We start from the raw sequence: 22,480 nt of genomic DNA, 5'->3' as shown, positions 1-22,480 counted from the left end.
TCATTATTAAAAGATTCTTAAAAATTCATAAAACCAAAGCTGTAACTCTGAACAAAGCTGCCCTGTAGTCCTGCTTCAAGCAAAGACAAGATGTCATATGACATGAGTCATATGACTACAATTTGCTGTGCTGTGGTTCAAGGGCTGTCATCTCTGGATTATTCTTATACTTTAGAGCTTTCCCCAGCACCAAATATTCTCTTCTGGGAAAATCAGCCCACTTTTAGATAATTACTGAATTCTAAATCAACTTAAATATCTATCAGGAGAGTAAAGGGAATTATGGTAGAGAGAAGGCCACCTAGTTGTCTTTAAAGCAATACACTTTACTTTAAAGCAATACACTTTACATAATTATTGACATTCACATAGGTATTTATGATATAACATTAAGTTTAAAAGTCAGTTTATAAAGCAATATATAAAGAAAATACCCCTTTTCTAAATATATTCTTTCATTATAAATTTTAATTATTATGCAATAAAGTAGCTTTTAGTTTTTAATTAATTATATTTAAATTTTAGTTAATTATATATAAAAATAATTTTAATGAACTATATTATTCAAATTTCATTAATAGAAACCAGGAAGACAATTATAAAACAGTAAGCTTCCATTTAAAATGTTATATTTTACATCTTTCGGGGGGGAGGACAATACTCTAAAATATAAAGCCTATTTCAGAGCATATTTTATATCTTTTTTCATTTTATATCAAATGAAAAAAATCTCAAAAGTCAATCAATCATATATTTCAGTTCACTTGAGAAAGAACTGTTTTATCAGTAACAAGTTAATCATTGAAAAAGACTTAAATTACTTTATATTCTTATGGATTAAAAATTTAGATCTACAGCCGGGCATGGTGGCTCATGCCTTTAATCCCAGCACTCGGGAGGCAGAGGCAGGCGGATTTCTGAGTTCGAGGCCAGCCTGGTCTACAAAGTGAGTTCCAGGACAGCCAGGGCTATACAGAGAAACCCTGTCTCGAAAAACAAAAAAAATTTAGATCTAAATAAATATAAAATAATCATATTTCTGAAAGTCATAATGCTATGCTTTTAAAGTACAAAAATGAAGATGCTTTTCCTTTGTATGTGTATGTTTATGTGTTCATGTATGTATATGGGAGGGTGTGTGCACTTGTGTCCTTATGTGTATGCTGAGGTCAGAGGTCAGCAATGGGTTCACTTTCTACGTTAACTTTGAGTCAGGGTGTCCCACCAAACTTAGAGCACATTGATTGGCTAGTTTGGCTGACTTGCAGGCCCCAGGGATCCCTCTGTCAGGGCCTCCTCAGAGCTGGGATCGCAGGTACAAGCTACTGCATTGGCTTTTACGTGGGTACTGGGAAGCTACTTAGGTTTCATGGCAAGCACTTTAGCTGCTGAACTCTCTCTCCAGCCCTGGGAATGCTTTCTAAGCACAACACCAAAAGCGAAAAGCCTGGTAGACTTGATTTCAATAAAATCTTGAACTGCTAAATAACATTTTTAAAATATGAAAAAAGCACTATACATATAGTCATAAAAGCTAACAGTTTGGCCGGGCGTGGTGGTGCACACCTTTAGTCCCAGCACTCGGGAGGCAGAGGCAGGTGGATTTCTGAATTCGAGGCCAGCCTGGTCTAAAAAGTGAGTTCCAGGACAGCCAGGGCTACACGGAGAAACCCTGTCTTGAAAAACAAACAAACAAACAAAAAAAAAGCTAACAGTTTGATATTTAAACAACAGTTATCATCAGTAAGATGATCAATATTTCCCAAGTTGATCCAAATACTCAATCAACAAACACAGGTGGAATCCAGAAGCAGTGGCACGTGCCTATAGTTCTACAGGCTGGGGAGACAGAGGTAGGAAGTCCTTTGAACCTAGGACTTACAAGCCTAGGCAATATGGTAAGACTCAGTCTCAAAGGAGAAAAAGTTAGAAGAGCTGAGCACCTGTCGACATGCAGACATGCAGGCAGGCAAAACACCCATGTGCATTAAAAAATAGTACAGTAAGACATTTTTAAAGAGTAAAAGAAACCTGAAAAAAAGAACACAGAGCCTGTATGGGTTGCATATCTCATTGTCTAAGATTTTTTTCTCAACATGAAGCAGACTTATTACTTCCAGGCAGGCAGCTGGAGATTATGAGCAATACAGATTCCAGATCCCAGTTACTGAACACTAAGCAACCTCTTGGTCTAATTCTTGGTCAGATGTGCAGAACTTAACCTCCATTTGGGGATGGGCTACTCACAGTTAAAAGTGTCACATGTGCCTACTCTGTTCTCAAACAGTGACTCTGCATTAGAAGCAGGAAAGGCACTTATTTGAAGCAAAGAAACAGAAGATGGCAGCACCTGCACGCATCTCAATACAGTCAAGGGGACGTACTTCGGTTTCTGAGTCATTGCAGTCCAGCTGTGGCGGAAGGATGGGTAGCATGGGTTGACCCATTTTAGCCATCCTCGAGATCAGCTTGGCCTTGACCGTATCAGGACTCTAAAAGGAAGGCATAAACATCACTGTGACTGAAGTTTATTGCTTTCAAACAGCTCTACTTCTTTGCCTTGTGCCAAAACCTTTAACCCTCTATTACTTAGTGGAAGCCATTTCTTCTAGAAAGCAAGCATTATTTATGATACCAAATACAATGCAAATTAATGAGACTGATAATATGAACATTAAGTTAAGTCCCTACAGCTTGGGAATGAATTGCTTTCATATGCATGACCTCTTTTAGCCAAGTGTCCCCACTGAAAATGAGAGTGCTTCTGCACACTTGGTTTAGAACAGTTTCTACTACATCAGACCAATTGTTAGTGAAGTGCCCCCTTCTGTGGTTGAATGTGCACAGGCTGGAGGAAGACCTGGCTTCACCCATCACCTACTGTCCTCAGTGCTAGGAGAAGGCCTTGCTTGAGCTTCAAGTTCTTTGTCTACCCTCTGGTCCACGTGCAGCACATTCAGAGTCTGCATGGACCAAGCCGAGCAGCAGCAAACCACCTTTTACATCCTTCCTAAAGGCACTCAAATCCAATTGTTCGGAAATAACAGTTGGTCCTCTCCTCTCCCCATTGGGGAAACAAAACCAGTGACCTGCTCAAAGTCACCCAGTGGATGAAGAAGCCTGAATTCCTCTGAGAGAATGGAAGTAGAGGATGTCTACTGGCTCAGGTAAATGAGTGCTCTCCAAAGCCCCTCCCCCACACCATCTTTGGTGGGGGTAGTAGTGGTAGTATTTTGTTCGTTTTGAGATAAAATACATATAACATAAAGTTATATTAGCATCTATTATAATATGAACAATGCTTTTTAAGCACTTAAAATATCCCAGACATAATTCTGAAAACTGAAAAGTGTTCACTTCCTTATATCAATTTACAGATATATAAAAAAAACAAAACAAAACTCTGTTTACAGAGTAAATTCTTCAGGGTCACACAGAATAAGCAACAAAGAAAACCAAAATTAACTTTTAATCCATTCCTCTTGGAATAAATGGCAACTAGAGGATGGAAGTGAGCTTTACCTGAGGGTTCTCTCCTAGTTTCACATCACTTTAGTAATACCACAGCTACCGCTCATTAAAAACAGCTTTACACAGTCTGTGTGCTCAGGGATTTATGAACTGTAACTGGGGGCCGTGAACTTATTCCCACTGTAACAATGAAGAAACTGAGGATTTGAAAAGTTAGATCATTTTCTCATGGCCATAGACCTACAATTCAGATCTATGAATGTAAAAGTCCAGGCTAATTTCTACTGACTGATTTCCAAGTAGGATAAAATAAATAAAGTAGTAATTAATTTCTATACTAAGTCAGTGGCTCTCAACTACATGCAAGGCACATGAAACAACATTCCAGGGCCTAGGGGTACAGAATCATACTTACTGAATTTACAGTTAGCTGTTCGCTGAGAGAGTTAGATTTGGAACGAAGACCCGGCTCCCTGAAATCAAATAAAACATCCTGAGATAATACAAAATCTGTAATTGCAAACCCAAATTAAACTGGCGTAAAAGCATTGTTTTTGAAATAGTCAACTGAATAGCTAAAAGAGAATTTTAGCTCCTTTTTATTTGTATAGTCCTTGAAAGCTCCACTTTCCCATGGGCCTGCATTCTATGTTCCTGCCCTTTGCCCTTTGCTCAGAGTTTTGCAGGTATTCCTAGCACCACTTTGACAGCTATTAATCCATTGTCAAATGAATCTAATACATTGTTTTCCTGATCCTGACTTTTGTTCTTTTCAATTACTAAAAATTGATTGCAGTTTTAAACTGCATCTCAGGAACCATGAAGAATCCCAGAGCTTGCCACAGCCTTACCCAGGTTTGAGAGGCAATGGCAGGGGTGTTACAACAGGATCAGCTGAGAGGCTGTCAGAAGCAGGGATGGGGGAAGGGGCTGCAGAATCCCGGGAGCTCACACTGTGGCCATCAGAGCCAGAATCTCTGGCAAACTTCACCTAGGGTAGAACAGAGTATACACACTCACCCTTCCATACTCTCATTTATTTATTCTCTAGCATAAAAGCTATTGCCTATTCAGTACAGGCAAAATCAAAACATGCTGAAAAAAAGACAAAGGAAACTATACTGGCTAGTTTTGTGTCAACTTGACACAGCTGGAGTTATCACAGAGAAAGGAGCTTCAGGTGAGGAAATGCCTCCATGAGATCCAACTGTAAGACATTTTCTCAATTAGTGATCAAGGGAGAAAGGCTCCTTGTGGGTGGGACCATCTCTGGGCTGGTAGTCTTGGGTTCTATAAGAGAGCAGGCTGAGCAAGCCAGGGGAGGTAAACCAGTAAGGAACATCCCTCCACGACCTCTGTATCAGTTCCTGCTACTTGCCCTTCTTGAGTTCCAGTCTTGACTTCCTTTGGTGATGAACAGCAGTGTGGAAGTGTAAGCTGAATAAACCCTTTCCTCCCCAACTTGCTTCTTGGTCATGCAGGCATAGAAACCCTGACTAAGACAGAAACAGTTGTGATTCAGCTACCATTCCATCATCTGTGTGTATGAATGAGTGCATGTGTGCTTTTACAAATGGAGCCACAGCTTTGTAGCTGTTCTGCTTAGTTACTATACACGAATATATTTCCACGTCACTAAGTACTCATCTTCATTGTTTCCAGCTACTGAAGAGCATGGCAAACCTCAAGGTCATGCTCATTCCTGCTATGGTCTACAAGGTAAAGACTTCAAAGGATTCTTGAACAGAAATCATAAACATGAATGTTCTTATAAAAACCTATTTCACCCAGGACAGCCAGAGCTATACAGAGAAACCCTGTCTCGGAAAAAAAAAATACTATTTCACATAGACAGCTTATTACTATCACAAACAATGCTTTAATGGATAGCTCTATGTCTAGATCTTTGCACAAAGTATATTTTAGTACTCTCTCCCTCATCTCTCACCCCTACTCTATTCTCCTTCATTGCTTCCTTACCAGTCTCTTTCTCTCGCACATATGCTTTCTCTAATTTCTTTCTTCCTCCCTTCCTTCCTTCCTTCCTTCCTTTCTCTTTGAGATAGCGTCTCACTATGTAACTCTGGCTGTTCTGGAACTCATTGTGTAGACTAGGTTGGCCTCAAACTCATGGAGATCTACCTGCCTTTGCCTTTCAAACGCTGGAATTAAAGGCATGCACCACTATGCTTGGCTCTAATTTCTTGATTACTGTAAAGCAGAAAACTTTGCTTATGTTTACAAGTTAGTATCAATATTTCAAAATAGTTTGCTGTCTATCATTCCCCATGGTTTTCTTGAGCTCAAAGAAAACTTAAGGGAATCTATATGTTTAGGAAAAAAAGGCATCTGGGGACTGTAAGATAAGATGACCCAACAGAGAAACAGGTCTCCCATTAGGAGGGTACCTCTCTGCTGTGACAAACATAACGACTATATAGAGATAGCCATAAAATTCATTATTTGTACTGTGTTTTATAGTTTATAGTTACCAGCACCATTCAACCTAATAATATCAGGGTCATTTTGGAGAAGGAATACTATGAACTAACTAAAAGTTGTTGCTATTTTAGTATAGAAACTATACATATTCAAAGGTAGAGCCTCTCTGTGTGACCCTGGCTGGCCTGAAACTCATTAGTAGTCCAAGTTGGCCTAAATTCATTAATATCTGACTGCTTCTGCCTCCCAAGTGCTGGGATTAAAAATATGCCCCACCACACCTTACTGACAAGATTTTTATACATTAAAAAAAGACAAGATGTTTAACTCCAATGCCATTTTCAGAGAAAATCATTCATCATTTCTTCTAAAGTTTTCAGAAACGCCTATGAAGCATGTGTGTGTGTGTGTGTGTGTGTGTGTGTGTGTGTGTGTGTGCTCCCGCGCGCATGACTATGTATACAAATATGTGTAGTCAATACAAACCTGCACCACTGTGTCAGCATGTTCATGTACGTTCTAGGGACTGAACTCAGACCTCATGCCTGAAGGAAAGAACTTTCCCAACCTTCGTCCTACCCTACCATTTCTATTTTAAAAGCTATCCATATCTTCAGAATCTGATTTATAAGAACACAGGCCAGTTTCACTTACCCGCCTAACTTCTACCTCAAACACCAGGATGGAGTCTGTTGGCTGAGTCCAGCCTATTACTCCTTCAGAGCCAGCAGCGCAGGCTGAAGGAGTGATAATTAAGCGCTTTCCTCCTTTCTTCATGCCCAGTAGCCCGTCCTCTAAGCCCTATAGACAGAAGTGAGGAAATGCTCATCAGACAAAATACACTTGAACAAAGAATTCTCCGAAGAATTTGAGTCAAACAGCCATAGGCAATACAGTGAAAACAAACTTTTGCACATGGATGAATGGACACAGTGCAAAGCTCTAACATGCCCAACACATGACACTGCACATATGTAAAATGCTCATTGATCAAGCAAAATTCACAACTTGCATCCCAGAGTAGTGCTCCTAGTGCTGAGTCAAATCAACGAGATAAGAACCAAGCACGTGGCAGCTGTTAAACAGTGCCGCCTCTCCACGGGGCTGTGGGAACAATGGGATCACTTCCTCAGAGCCACAGAATGAAAAAGATGGAGTCTAAGAAAACAAATACACTCCTCTTCACTCTAGCCTCTCACAGGTAAACATCTTCCATATGTTGACAGTGTAAAATACCTGTTCCTTCCTTGTCAACCACGCATGTCCAGACTCTAGATAAGAACAGGTTGGAGATTCTCAACATTTAAACTAAATTCCAAAACAGGCCTTTACCTTGACAACTTTTCCTGATCCTAATTTCAGGCGAAGCGGCTTATCTTTGTTAGCAGTAGAATCAAAAACCTGCCATTTGATAAAGTACAAAAAAAAAAAAAAATTCAGTCAGTTTCGAAAACAATAATCATCTTAATGATAATCAACTAAGGGGGGTCAGTGCTTCCCAAACAGGAAATGACAGATGTAACGGCACATAGCTCCTGAAGAAACTGAGAAGACAGAACTATAACATGGTTGGAGTTTATCGCAATGAATATCCCTATGAACAATAATTTGCCAAATTGGGGGCAAACCCATTTCTGGCATCATTAACTGAAGCACTTTTTCAACTATAAAGTATTTTCAGTAAATGTACTCATTTGGTACTAAAACAGTACTTCCAAGAAAGCAGAGCAAGGATCACTAACCTCCATGCACGAATGGGAAAAATAAGAGCTTAGAGAGTGCTGGTCAAGGTCAGACTGGGATACAATTGGAACTTAATTGTGACTCCTTGATTTTTGATACCGGGTTTCACTATGTAGCCCTGACTGGCCCAAAACTCAGAGATCTGCCTGCACCTGCCTCCCAAGTGATGGGATTAAATACCTGTGACACCACACATTCACACTATTTAAGTTATACAGTTCTTTCTATCATATCACATTGCTCTTAAAAACTTAACAGTATTAAAAACACAACAATTGCAACATATTTACAGTGTCTGTTAAAAGGAAAATGACAGCTAAACACAGTGGCATGTGCTTTTAATCCCAGCACTCTGAAGAAAGCGGCAGAGGTGGGGGCAGAGGCAGATAGATCTCTGTGATCTCCAGGCCAGGTTGGTCTACATAGCAAGTTCCAGGCCATCCAAGGCTACATAGAGAGCTCTAATTTCAAAAGCAAGGAAAGACAGTGAGAAGGCTTAAAAATAAGATCTCTTTCTTAAAGATATATTCAAGTTTAAAACTGGCAGTGAGGACAAGACGTACACATGAATTATCCTCGGGAAACTGTCTGCCCCTAAATATGAGACAGGGTGTGAGGCTCTAAGCACATTTGCACAGGAGCATTCACGAGTGTGCCCCAAAAGCAGTTGTGGAGATGAATTCAGCCTCCCTAAATGTTTCTACTGGTCAATGGCCACAGTTCACTCCCCATACGGCAGGCTGCGTGTCACACACCCACAGAGAAAGGACGTGCAGAACACACTGTTTACCTGGCCCAGCACATGATTCTGAAGGAGCCAGCCCGTGTAGGCTACTTCTAAAGAATCTCCAGTTTCCACAGCAGGGCCCTCGGGTGCAACCAGGTCCTGACACAGCACTGCATCCAAGGAAGAAATGCTATTGCACTTGGCCACGCACACCTGCGAGATCAAGATCAGAGCAGCATGAGCTTGGTTTAAGTTGCCCAGCCATCCCATTGCTGCTAATATTCTTTCTCAAACAGCTGCATCCACTAACAAAGATTACAAGGTTAGAAATAAGCCATTCCGAAGTCAGTAATCCGGCAGGAATCAGGGTGCCCAACAAGTCAGCACTGGAGTCAGAATGTCTGGGTACAGATCCAGGTATTGCCAGTTCTTAAGTCTGACCTTTGGCAAATAACTTAATCTCCATATACCTACCCGTTCCCACTTGCAAAAGTGAAGAAAAGAGCTTTGCAAATCTTACAAGGTAGCTATGAAAATTAAACGGGACAATATAGAGTGCTTAGCAATCCAGCTGGGAAATAACAGTACGTATACAGTGGGTCACCACTCAGGACCACCTCCCAAAGACCCAACCTCCTACCATTACCTCAGTGATCAGTCTCAGTAATGTGACCTCTAGAGGGAATACACGTACTTATATCTATTACACAGTTTTTAAAAAGCGATTTAATGTATTAATATGTGTTACTCTGGGAAGTAAAGGTATGATTTATGTGTATGTGGGTGGGTTTTGTTTGTGTGGTGCACATGTGTGTCCAGGTACATTTGCATGTGTGCATGTACATGTGTGAAGGCTTAAAGGACTGACTTGAATGTTGGTCCTCAGGCACTGTCCTTGAATTTTGAAAATGTCTCTCACTTTCCAAATAAGCTCTGCTATTTGCCTGGTGAACCTAGGATCCCCGTGTTTGCTTCCCCAGTGCTGGGATTACACGTATGCACAACCACTCTTGGCTCTCCCTTTTCCCATGGTTCCAGGAATCAAAGTCCAGTCCTCACAAGAACATGGCAAGCAGTTTACCAACTGCCCCTTAAATGATTTTTTAAAATATTATTTCTACATTTTCTATAGGGAGCTCATAAAATTTTGACAGTCTTTTGAAATGTTACTTTTACAAGTTTCATGTATCTTTAAGAAAATTGTGGAGCAAAAAAGTGGGGATTTTTTATGTGTATGTTCATGTGCGGTATGTGTGTTCACATGTGTGGGCACATGGGTATGTGGCTACCTGTGTCTGGAGGTCAGAGGTTAATGTCAGGTGTCTTCCTGGAATGCTGTCCTGGATTGCTGTGTTTTCTAAGGCAGGATCTCTGGATAAACCCAGCATTCGATTCTGTTAGGTTTTTTTTTTTTTTTTCTGAGACAGAATTTCTCTGTGTAACAGTCCTGGCTGTCTTAGAACTCTCTTTGTAGACCAGGTTGGTTTCAAACTCAGAGAGATCTAACTGCCTTTGCCTCATGAATGCTGGAATTAAAGGAATGCACCACCCCAGCCAGCTACAACAAGCATTTTAACCATTGGGCCATCTCTCCAGTGCAGCAAAACAAAGTGTTCGATCAAATAAGCTTATGTCTCCCCATTTTCCCTTTTAAATATTTCCTCAGGCAATTTCAGTAAGATCTATTCTTTTCCTGAAATGCAGCAAGTTTAATGGGTTCTTTACCTTGTCATTAATAACACAGAGCAGTTGTGGTTTTGCCATAACTAAAATAAGGAAGACTCCAAACAAGTGCTCTGGCTTTGCACAGGAAAGAGTAAGAAGACGTCACCTGTTTATTGAATGACACAGCGGCCTTCTCTGACTCAAACATGATAGACCAGTTTTGTCTCTGGTCATCATAAAAGGTGCTGTAGTTATTGGGCCGAACCTGGGAAAAGAAAAAGGGATGTTTGGATCATTCAAGCAGAGCAGCCTGCAAGTAAATCTGACTGCCTCAGCTCACAGAGGAGAGCTGATCAGAGCAGGAGCTTCTCCCCCACCTCAGCCCACGCCATCCCTACCTCTTCCCCTACACATTCCTAGGAGTCTGGAAACCTTTCTGAAAGACTGCTTACTGCTGTCCGGGACTTAGCAGATCTTTTCCTATCAGGAATGCCCAGGCCCATCTCTCCCACAACCCTAAAGGGGCAAGTGATTCCAGTATGAGGTCTCTTACCATTAGCTCAAAGTTCAGATGAATTGTAGCAACAGTCACTGGCTGCTGCTGACTGATGTAAAGAAGAATCCTATACTGTACTCACAACAGGCAGAAAAAGAAAACAGATGTTAAAAGGTAACACAGACTCAGCAGTAAGACATGAGGTCATGCTTCCTACAGCTATAAATCCCAAACCTGCCCAGACTGAATTGGAAATTCTCACTGCCTTGCACCTCTTTGCATTCTGCCCTCACTCTTTAACCTTAATCAGCAATAGCTTTATTTTGTTGGCATTTCCATTCATATGCAGGAGAGCTAAGAGATGGCAACTGGATCCTTTACAGAAAATGCAGGTCAGATCTGGTGGTGTATGTCTGTAATCCCAGCACTGAGCCAGGAGGACTGCCATGAGTTGGAGTTCAGCACAAGCTATACAATGAAACACCATCTCAAAACAAAGACCAAGCAACCAACAACAAAAATCTTTTAAATTTGAGGGGGAAAAAGATCCCACAAGTCATATGTACAACTCAGTGAATATTCACATGTATGTGTACTCATGTGGCTACCAGGCAGATTGAGAAAAGGCCATCCTAGATAGCTCCCTTTGCCCCTGATTATCAATATCCCTACCACAGAGGTCCAGTACTCTGACTCAGTCACAGATCAACTTCTCTATAGTTAAATTAGTGCAATCAGCCTACATCTATTGATTTTTTTTCCCTGCTTCTTTCACTTACAACATAGACTAAGCCTTGTTAACTTTGTTTGTCGGTACTTAATTCGATACTGTCAGTTATACTATTCTGTGTGAACATACCACAACCTATTTATCCACTCTCCTAGTTGTAGCTATTCAAGTTGTGTACAGTTTGAAACCATGACGGATAACACATCTGTGAACTTTCTCCATGTCTTGAGGAGGACATGGACATAGACACCTCCTTCTACCTAATGAACTTCCTTCAAAGTATCCCACAGTAACAATCTACTGGCAGTGATGCTCTCAACTTAAGATTGTTGGCAAATTTATTTTGCCCTTATTTCTTACAGATTTCTTTCTTGGCATAAGATTGCACAAAGAGGGTCAGGGCTAGAGCATGTGCTTAGCAAGGTCATGAGTAAGAAAAACATAAATGAACTTTGAGGGCTGAGCTCATAAAGCAAGTCAACCACAAGAAGACAAAAACCACTTGAGTCCACTTACATGAGGTATCTAAGACAGTCAGACTCAAAGCGATAACGCATTGGAGAATATGAAGGAGTAGCAGTAGGGAAGATGAAGGGTTACCACTTAATGGATGGTTTATGTTTGAGATTATGAAAAAAATGAGAACAGTGGTGATAAGTACTTAGTACTGGACACGTCACTAAAGCCACTGGATCGGGGTTGGAAAGACAGCTCAGCAGTGAAGAACACAGTTGTTGTTCCAAAGATCCTGAATCCAATTCACAGCACCCACATGGTGGTTCATAACTACCAGTAACTCCAGCCCCAAGGGCTCCAACACCCTCTTCTGGCCTCTTCTAGCACCAGGCACACATGCAGTACACAGATATACATGTAGGCAAGCCACCCATATACATAAAATAAGTAAATACAAAATAAATTAATTAAAAAATAGCCACTAGACTGTGTACTTAAAATGTTAAACTGCAAAATTTTATATATATAAAATATATGTTACAGTTAACCTCCATGGATTCTAGTCCTATAAATTTAAACATATTTTTCTTATATTCCTTAAATAAAATAGCAACTATTTATGTAGCATTTACATTCTATTAGATAACACAAATAACCTAGAGATGATTTAAAGTTTATGGAAGGATGTACAAGTATAGCCGCCTGCCACTTTATATAAGGAATATTATTTATATTACATACATAATTAGTTTATATCACAGATTTTCTTATCTATATGTAGGAAAGGACCCTGGAACCAACCTTCCAGGAACTTAGGGATAACAGTGTGTACTATATATGGATTAAAGAACATCCAAATAATTAAAATTCACCCTCTGGGCTGGAGACATGCTGGTTCAGCAAGAGGAGCCTCAAAGCCACGTGTAAGACTAACAACTCTAGGGAGCAGTTACCTCTGGCCTCCGCAGGAACCTGCACATTCTCACATGCAGACACAAATATATAAAAATAAATGTTTTTTAAAAGATGAAATTAGTCCTTAGAAATACGGGGAGCTGTGAAGGCTGCTGTGTGATTTTATGTGAGATATTTATTTTATTTTTCAAAGTGAAGGGTTGATCACCCCAGTCCCACCACAGACAGTACTGGTTGTAAGAGGATTAGACATTATTAAGAATTGGTTTGCCGGGGCTAGAAAGGTGGCTTGGCGGTTAAGCACACTTAGGTTGCTCCTGCATAGGACCCAGGCTCCTAGTACCCACACATGGCTCACAAGCACCCTAACTCTGCTCCAGAGGGAGCCAACACCCCTTTCTCACTTCTGTGGGCACTGTACACTCAGTGCACAGAAAAACAATACAGGCAAATATTCATATACCAAAGAAAATAAATAAATCCTTAAAAGAAATTTTAAGAATCAGTCTACCTCTGAGTTGTCCTGATTCTTACTCATGCAGGACCTTTCCAAGCTTTTGGCTGAAAGCCTAGAAAGTCTCTAACTCCTTGGTTCTTAAAGTTTTAATCAACAAGGATTTTTAGCTGAATTCTTTAGCTACTTCCCCATGAAATTCAAAGTCTGGTAAATATAGGGAAAGGAAGATAGTTGCTACTTGTTGCAAGTTCTCTCCCTCTAGAAGTGTCTCTCCTAGGCACTACAAAGCTGCAGAAATTGTTCTGACTCTGGTAGTACCTGGACTTCTAAACCACCCCTGAATTCAACAAATGTCACACAGGGAATACCGCTGTTGAGCTGCAAGACTCCAGATTTGTCAGTTTCTCTTTTCTCAAGCAGTCTCTGGTTGTGTCATACCTGTTGCCTAGACTCCACCTAAACCAGCAATGTGCTCAGGACACAGAACAGAGATATCTCATTGTTGGGGTTTTTTCTCTAAGATTTTAATTTCTCTTCCCTTCATCATTTCTACAGCTCTCCAGTGAGGTTTTTTTGTTTGTTGGTTTGTTTGTTTGTTTTATTTTGTTTTCCAAAATAACTTTACAATATAATTGTTGCAATTTTTCTTTTTCTTTCTTTTTTAAGACAAGGGTCTCACTATGTACTCCTGAACCCTCTCTGTAAACCAGGCTGACCCCTGAGCCCACAGAGATCCTCCTGCCTCTCAAATCCTGGCCACCACCCAGCTACCAGCTCCTACTCTTTATTTAATGTGAATGAGTGTTTTGTTTGCATGTATGTCTGTGCACCATGTCTGTACTTTGTGTCTGATGCCTGTTGAAGTCAGAAGAGAGCATTGGATCCCCTAAAACTGGACTTACAGATGGCTGTGAGCAGTGGTGTGGGTGCTGGGAATTGAATCTGGGTCTTCTGAAAACGCAGTCAGGGCTCTTAACTGCTGAGCCATCTCTTCAGCCCCCAAAATTTATTTTATTTTTTGAGTATGAATGTTTCCCCTGCATATATGTCTGTGCATTACATTCATGTAGTACCTACACAAGCCAGAAGAGGGCATAAGGTCCCCTGAATTGGAATTACAGATAGTTCAGGTCCCCTGAATTGGGATTACAGATAGTTATGAGTCAATATGTAGGTGCTGAGAACCAATCCCTGGTCCTCTGGAATTGTAGCTGATACTCTTAACCACTAAGCCTTATCTCCGGCCCCTTATCTACTTCCTTATAATTGCTTCTCCAACCTATCACCTCTTTCTGGCAGTCAAGCATAGTGAGTGGGGTCTCAAAACTAAAGTTCTAGATAACAGTCAGCAGCAGCTGCTAACACACACAACAAGAGACATACATCATTTGCTTCCCGATGGGAAGATGAAAGATTTAAGAGACACAGGAACCAACTGCAATGGATAACCTCACTAGATGCTGATTCAAATAGAAGTATAAGAAAAACAATAATAGAGAGGAAAAAGAGAAATTTGAACACGTCCTGACTAAAATGTTCTGTTTACTTTTTCAGGTGTGATAATAGCATGATAGTTTTCTTTCTAAGTATTTCATCTCTTACAATTATATACTAAAGCATTTACTGCTGAGATTGTATATTGGAGATCTGTTCAAATTAACCTGAGCGGTAAAGAGAGAGGTGAGGATCGGGTGACCGACAAAAGACTAATGGCTGCGAGAGTTTAGGACCAGTACTCGTGGGTAATACTGAAGCCCACTGACTTGTCTTAGAGTGCTGGCCATTGTATCAGTCACCGTGGGCAACTAATCTTAGCTTTGCGGTGAGAATGGCAGAGCAGCAGGAACCCTGTGTTCTCTGGGCCTCTGAAATACTACAATGTTTCTGTCTGGTTCAATAATCTCTAACTCAAAATTCTGCAGTGGTATTTGAGCTGGATGTACCAACACAAGGAAGTCGGGCCTGGTGGCATTTAGTGACATCCACTATACGTCACCCTAATACAGTGATCAACTGCTCAGCCTTATTTTCAGACTGCAAAGGATAAATATTGGTCTTTAACATAGGCAAAAAGATGGAATGCACTGGCAGAATGACGAATGATCATTAGCTATCCAACAAAGAGCATCCTTCACTGTTTACTCTAAAGCTTTCCAGCTCTTACACTAGAACCGTCACAGAGGACATGTCTAAAGCAAGCATTCTGAACAACTGCACTTGTTTTAATGCATAACAGTAAGCAAACTAGGGCCATCTACTCAATCCTAGTAATATACACTCAGTTATCATCAGTAGACATTCTTATCATCTAACACATAAGCCTCCATCCAACAGATAAGAAACAGACCCGAGGCATTAACAATTCTTGGGATGTGGCATATAAATCGATGTGGGTCTTCTTACCTCTCTGGTTGTGTGGTTCCCCAAGACAGCCGCTCCAAATTTGCCCTGCTTTGCATATTGACCATTTATGCTATTGAAACAAGAATACGACAAATATCAGGATCCCTTTCAACCATGAAGAGCCAGTTCTCTGATCTGAAACAGCTAGTATTTGGTCTTTAGGGAAGGTGAGAGGTGGGCAACTTTTAATCTAAAGCTCTTCTGCAACTTCTATTTCTTGGAGACAGGGTCTCATTGGTACAACTCTGGCAGATCTAGGAATCTCAGAAAACCTATAGACTCTGCCTCTCAAGTGCTGGGATTAAAGGTGAGAGCCATCACACCCAGCCCCAACTTTTTATTCTTCAGTCATCTATTATCCATAGTATCCCTAAAATCTCAGAAAGTTGCTGTGGAGGGCCCAAACATTAACAGCATAGACAAAATAATGCTGAGTTTCTCTGAGGAACTAGGCTGCGATGAGCACAGGCTTCTGAAGAAGGACAGGAACTGCAGCCTGCAGGTCCACGGCCTCCCCAGCTCTGAGGGCTTTCTCTTCCAACTACTTACTAGCGGTATGCATGCACTGCAGTGGCAAACAGCACTGAGGACGTGCCTGTGGTAGCTGGGGCTGGTTTTGGTGCTGTCTGATTTCCTGAAGATGAAGAAAACAAAGATGCCATTCATTTTTTGATTTTAACCTCAAAACTACCCTCAAAAATCCCACTCCATGCTTTACAGTTAGTGTAACAATGCTTTCATTACCACTATCCTCATTGGATCCAGAGATAGCTCTGTGGCCTTGTCAGGTACTGAGGAAACAGACTCTAAATGACAGTATATGAGGCTAGACTCACATTAGCCCCAACACCATACATCAGACAAATTTTCTGGCTGGACAAGAAATCTAGAAAACAGAGACATACTTTACTATTTTCTTTTCTCTTTTCAACGCTCTGATAGCTAAGGTATATACAAGTAAAGCTATTTCCTCTCCAGTATCAGGAATGTAGAGTGATAGTGTAGACAAGAGTTCCTAGGGGGAACTCTAGCTGATCAACTGATTAGAAGGCCAGTAACTTGTGGAGGTAGGAGTGTTCTTGCAGGTTCAGACCCCAATTACGACCTATCCTGGGCTGTCTTCAGCCCCTTAATAGCCCTCCCTTGCCCACTCCTATCTAACACCTGGTGACAGATGGAATCTATTGACTTAAAAAACCACTAGCTTCCGCAAACCAAAAGGCTAAGAATGTCATCAGATAGCATCTGAGGCTTACAGCAGAGATTTTTCTCAGTCTGTTTGAACCTCATGTCTCCACCACAGCAGTGAAAAGTGTCTTGATTTGTGACTCTGTTTGTTCTGTACCCATAAAACTTGACCAAACTGTTACCATATTGCAACATGAGATTTGGGGAGACCCCAATCTGTGTTCCTGGACCACAGTGGCTCATATTTGGCCTCAGAACAAACTCTTGTCCCCTTTGAAGTGATGACTATATTTTTGCATCAACACTCAATCACACTCATTGCCTATATCGATCAAGGGCTTTATATAATGTTTTAAAACAGCATATTAAGAGTAAATTGCAGCAGGTAGAGGTGGCGCACGCCTTTAATCCCAGCACTTGGGAGGCAGAGGCAGGTGGATTTCTGAGTTTGAGGCCAGCCTGGTCTACAGAGTGAGTTCCAGGACAGCCAGGGCTACACAGAGAAACCCTGTCTTGAAAAAAAAAAAAGAGTAAATTGCATTTTGATATTGTTTTGGTTTTTGTCTGTCTCTCTGTCTGTCTGTCTAATGGAGACAGGGTCGCCTTTATGTAGTCCAACCTAGCCTGGAACTTACAGTCTGCCTCATCTCCTGAGTGCTGGAACCACAGGCATTCACTACCATACCCAGTGCTAAACTCCCCAGATCCATGTCTAGATAGACAAGTAATGAGAGAACACTAAGGGAAACTCACTGAGCTTGCTTTCAAAACCTTCTTCTCTCTTATTTTTCTGTTTGAACACCTCCTCTCAATTTCAGAGTACAAGTACATTGTAGAAAGTCAGATAGACATGAAACCACAATGAAAACAGAAACCACCTAGAACCTTATCAACCAAAATTAAACATCAGGAAACTGAAGTGTTTGTTCTGAGTCCTTTCTCTGTACACATAAGCTCTGCAGTAGCTTTTTTAGTATTTTAAAACAAAATAAAGATTCAACTTGGCCTCTTCCACTTCCCCCTGACTACATTAGAAGTCTTCTCTATAGTCTCCCAAACAAACCTAAGCGGGCGGCTCACGGCTACTGCCTAAAATGCTGCCTCTTGACAGCTACACAAAACACTACTACGACTGACTCTAAGAATTTTCCTCATTTCTTAGTGTGCTACATTTCTTTGGGCAGATTCCAAATTTTCTCTGTTATACATAATGCTATGAAAAATATGTTTAAAACAAACATTTTGGAAGTGGGAGTTGACTCTTTTCTTAAAGTTTCTGATAAGAGAATTCTGAGATGAAGTAGCATAAATATCGACTTTGTCTTGGCTCTCCACTGCCCCAGAGAGCGTCCTTTGGGAATGCCTCAGCAATTTACACTCCTCCCATGAAGAGTACAGCTGGACTGCTCCACATCACCACCAAGGGAAAACTGTCTTTTTAAATCTTCACCGAGAAAGAGGACAACAGGAAAGGGGGAGTACCATGCCACTGCTGTTTTATGTGACCTTACTGATTACGGGGAAGTGGAAATTAAACATTTCCCAGGATCCAGAAACAGGATGCTAGCTTAGAAAGACTGTGAATGAGCTCTGAAAATGAAGGGACACTGTTATTTACTTATGTTCTGGGTGGTATGTTCTATGTTTTCTTACTGTGTTTAGAAAGCTATATGCAGTTAAGTTTAGTGTACACTTTCTGGCTGTATACAGTACTCTGATATATCTGAGTAAATCCTGATGAAGCAATCTACGGGAGTGGATGGAAAGGCCAGCGTTACATAATCTACATAATCTAGACAAGTGTGAAACCCAGAAAAAAAATGTCACTAGCTGGGGAGGCCAGTCCAGCATCCTCCTCAGGGCCAGGGCAGCTTCTTGCAGTCCTCTTGGGCTATAATCACCGCAGCTCATATCCTGGAAAGGAAAGGCTGCTTCTGCCAGGGACACTGGCAGAGCATGGCCATCATCATGTGACTCTCCTATTGGCTCAGGATTCCTCCTTCTCTCAAGTCAGCGTTATTCTCACTCTTGGACTTGGCATTCAAGAGGAAATCTTATAATGTGTAGTCTTGAAAAAAAATTTTTTTTGAGCAAAGTTTCTTCAACTTAGCCTCCTTGTTCAGGGGATGATTAGATATTTTTCTTATCTTCATTATTCATTAGTGAATTTATCTTGAGTCCTTTTTAATCTCTTCATTTAAAAAAAAAGGCTTTCTTCAATCAACCTACTGTATCTTTAAAGGTAAAATCTCTGATTATTTACTCCTGTGTGCCTTCTAGTTTCTCCTTCACTTGAAAAATAATTTTTCACAGGAAAAAAAATAAATCTACCTACTTTTATGAAGAAAAAGAAAACAAAAACCAGCAAGGACAACAACAAAACTGGACCTATATGATTGAAAGAGACAGCTGACTCCTACAAGTCATCCTCTGACCTCCAGACCTGAGTCATGGCATGCACATGCCTATATACATGCATATGACTACATGCATACACACAATCCATCAGTACACGGGGTGGGTCAAGACAGGGTTTCTCTGCATAGCTCTGGTTCTCCTGGTATACCAGGCTGGCCTCAAACTCACAGAGATCTTCCTGGCCATACCTCCCCACTGTTAGGATCAAAGGTGTTATGCCACTACACCCCAGGCAATCAATCCATTTTTTTTTAATTAGAAAAAAAAATCAAGCTATTTCATCAGATGAGCCTGGTATGGTTTGTTTTCCTCTACACTTCTATGGTCAGACACTTAAATCAGAGTCAGAATCGCACAGCCAAGGAAGAAAGGAGGGAAATACACAAGGAACACTTAGCCTGAAGGGCTGTGGCAGGGTACAATTTGATCTTGTTCCCACTTCCTAAATCCTTTGTAGTTTGCTGAGTAGTAAGAGTACAAGTGTCTTTTGAGAAATCTATTTGGCTCTTGCACAATGCTCCTCAGAATTTCCTGGAGTCTTTTGTGATTAGTCCCTTTAGTCATAACTGATTTATGCATTGTCAGGCATAGAGACATATGCTTGCAATCCCAGCCTGTGAGAGGCAGAGACAGGAGGATCTCAAGCTAGAGACCAGCCTGGTCTATGTGTTGAGCACAACAGAAAAAACCAAAATAGTTACTTATTTTAAATTCCATATCACCAAGGACAAAACCAACATTTTAAGCTGAAATTTTAAATCAAGAGAGATAAATAATACCTAAATCCCCAAATTTCATGTGGCTGTGTCTGGTGTCATGTGAGATGCCTCACACAGATCAGGTCTTATGGCCTATTTTCCTCTTTTACCAGGTAAGGAACTTCAAAATGGCCAATCTACTTTTCTGGATTTTGGATTCTTCAGCTCTTTTTTGTCTATATAAAGCCAAAGTCCTGTTCTCAATTCATCAGAATACCTCATTTTACTGAATGGTGTATGTCGATTTTAGGGCTGCAAATAAAAGCCAGTTAAGAAAGGTCTTAAAACTTTGCTGAAATTTTGTCTTTTGACATTGTTGCTGAGGTAACTCAGGGTGGGGCTCCTGAGGACAGAGCCAGCCACCAGAAAGACAAAGTAATTACAGGATTAGGGACTATAACTTTCAGCTACACTCACCAATTTTAGGAAAGATGGGCTAGAACAAGCTGTATAAAACTCTTAAAGCACAAAGTTTGAAGAGCTTCCAGGTTATAAAGCATAAAAGTGCTAGGGGGGTGGTCTTCCCAGAAAGAGGGTGGTGATAAACCCAGAGAAGGGAGTGGTGACTCATTACAGATGGGGTGGTGGTACAATCACCCAGAGAGGGCCCAGAAACTATGCATCCTTTCAACTTACTCAGCCATTCTCTCTTCATATGTTCACCTGGCTGTAGTTGTAACCTTATTGTATCTTTTCTATTACATAAACAAATATTTTTAAAAAAATATTTACACAATTATGGGGCTGGTGAGATGGTCAGTGGTTAAGAGCGCCGACTGCTCTTCCAAAGGTCCTGAGTTCAAATCCCAGCAACCACATGGTGGCTCATAACCATTCGTAACAAAATCTGATGCTCTCTCTTCTGGAGTGTCTGAAGACAGCTCCAGTGTACTTACATATAATAAATAAATAAATAAATAAATAAATAAATAAATAAATAAATAAATAAATTTTTTTTAAAAAAAAGCAATTACCCTGAGCTGTATGAGCAATTCCTGTCAACTAATTGAACCTAGGAAAGGATGTCATGGGACCCTTGGTCAGAATTACAAATGGCCTGACTAAAGATTGGTGTCTTAGGCAAAGACAATCTTGTAAGAGTAAACCCTCTATCTGAGGGATCTGACATTATGTCTAGGCAGATAACTTCAGAATTGACCTGGATCACAGGATACTCACATGGTGTCTGCTGCAGGACTGCTTAGTGCATAAGGAAAACCCTACACACCTCTCACACCACAGAAGCATGCAGCTCGGAGTCCAGGGAGATGAACACGAGTGTTTGTGTTTTCGCCCTACATGGCCATACATGAGGGATCTGCTTCAACTGCTCCTCAACGTCTTGCCAAGGATCCTCAGACTAGTCAGCCTCAGTCCTGGCACGTGAAAGGCCCTCTGCACTTTGATCTCCAAGTATTTGATATAATGTCCCTCACTACCTACTCTCCTCAGGGCTCTTCTATGACCAATCCCTTAGCCTCTTTGCCTTCTTACCTCAAAACAGCAAAGTGTGGAGGAAAGAATAAGTTGTAGATTCAGAGTTCAAATTTCAACTCTGCCATTACGGTTGACTGGGCTGATTCCTAAACTGCTCAAAGCCTCCAAAGTCTGGTCATGTCATCTGCTTTACAGGTTACTTCGAGAATGAAATGGCAATCCCTGGGGAGCACCTAAGACAGAGTAGGCACCTCAGAAGTGTCAGTCTCTCACTCTCCCCTTTCTGTCAGAAGATGCCATAACGATCCTGTGTCCTCCATGATGAGTGAACCAGATGCAACGATGAGTGCTTCAGGCAGTTTTGGAGACAAGGGGCAGAAGAATTTGCCTGCTACTGTGCTGTCATTTCCCAACTAAGGGCATCACCTAGCTGCTAGGAACCAGAACCTGAGGACTTCAACAGGCATTCACTACTGGGGGTAAGCTTAGGCTGACAGGCAGAGAACAGAGGACTTGGTATGCGCACTGTTAACTTTATGTGTTGTTGTAACCAAATAACTGACAGAAGCAACTTAAGGAAGGAAGGAAGGAAGGAAGGAAGGAAGGAAGGAAGGAAGGAAGGAAGGAAGGAAAGGGAAGGGAAGGGAAGGAGAGAGGGAGGGAGGGAAGAGGGAGGACTCATTCAGGTCCAGTTTAAGGACAGAGTCTACCATGGTAGGAAAGGCACTGCAGCAGGAGCATGAGGTGGCTGCTCATCTGCACCAAAGTCAGGAAGCAGAGAATCGGATGCTGCCGTTCTGCTCACTTTCTCCTCTTTACTCAGTGCTGCCTCCCAGCCCATGCATGGTGCCACCCACATTCGGAGTGGGTTTTCCCATCCAGTTAACCCAGCACAGAAACTCTTCACACATATACCCAGAGTTGGTCTCTTAGGTGATTCTAAATCTTATCAAATAAACAACTAATATTAACCATCATAGCATGTCACTTTCCAAAGACAGTTAGCCATTCCAACCAACCTATTAAGATACAGCCCTAATGCCTCTTAACTTACCTGCTGCTGCTGTTCCCTGGCCTTTCTTAGGTTGCTTTGGGGCTGTGTACTGGAAGAATTCATTTCCATGGCCCATAGTTGCTTGATCCAGTCCAAAAAGAGAAGCCAGCTTGGCTCTAT

At 41.2% G+C, this 22,480-nt stretch overlaps 1 protein-coding gene across 5 annotated transcripts in view; it reads right to left on the bottom strand.

Moving 5' to 3' along the window:
• The window catches only part of Fkbp15 (FKBP prolyl isomerase family member 15), a 58,474-nt gene that overhangs the window by 27,992 nt on the left and 8,002 nt on the right, over nt 1–22,480 (bottom strand). For all 5 annotated transcript variants that reach the window (XM_021159209.3, XM_021159210.3, XM_085839252.1 and 2 more), the window contains exons 2-12: nt 22,361–22,476; nt 16,055–16,139; nt 15,506–15,575; nt 10,602–10,676; nt 10,215–10,313; nt 8,447–8,596; nt 7,246–7,314; nt 6,568–6,714; nt 4,323–4,462; nt 3,887–3,944; nt 2,385–2,492 (exon numbers count right to left, since the gene is read on the bottom strand). In XM_021159209.3, coding sequence (XP_021014868.1) covers nt 2,385–2,492; nt 3,887–3,944; nt 4,323–4,462; nt 6,568–6,714; nt 7,246–7,314; nt 8,447–8,596; nt 10,215–10,313; nt 10,602–10,676; nt 15,506–15,575; nt 16,055–16,139; nt 22,361–22,476 — 1,117 coding nt within the window. The remainder of the gene's footprint in view (nt 1–2,384; nt 2,493–3,886; nt 3,945–4,322; nt 4,463–6,567; nt 6,715–7,245; nt 7,315–8,446; nt 8,597–10,214; nt 10,314–10,601; nt 10,677–15,505; nt 15,576–16,054; nt 16,140–22,360; nt 22,477–22,480) is intronic.

The sequence above is a fragment of the Mus caroli genome, unplaced genomic scaffold (assembly GCF_978045245.1).
Source record: "Mus caroli unplaced genomic scaffold, Mus_caroli_1 scaffold_6, whole genome shotgun sequence".
NCBI classification, from domain to species: Eukaryota; Metazoa; Chordata; class Mammalia; order Rodentia; family Muridae; genus Mus; species Mus caroli.
Note: the sequence above shows the minus strand (reverse complement) of the source record. Positions and strands in the feature narration are given on the sequence as shown.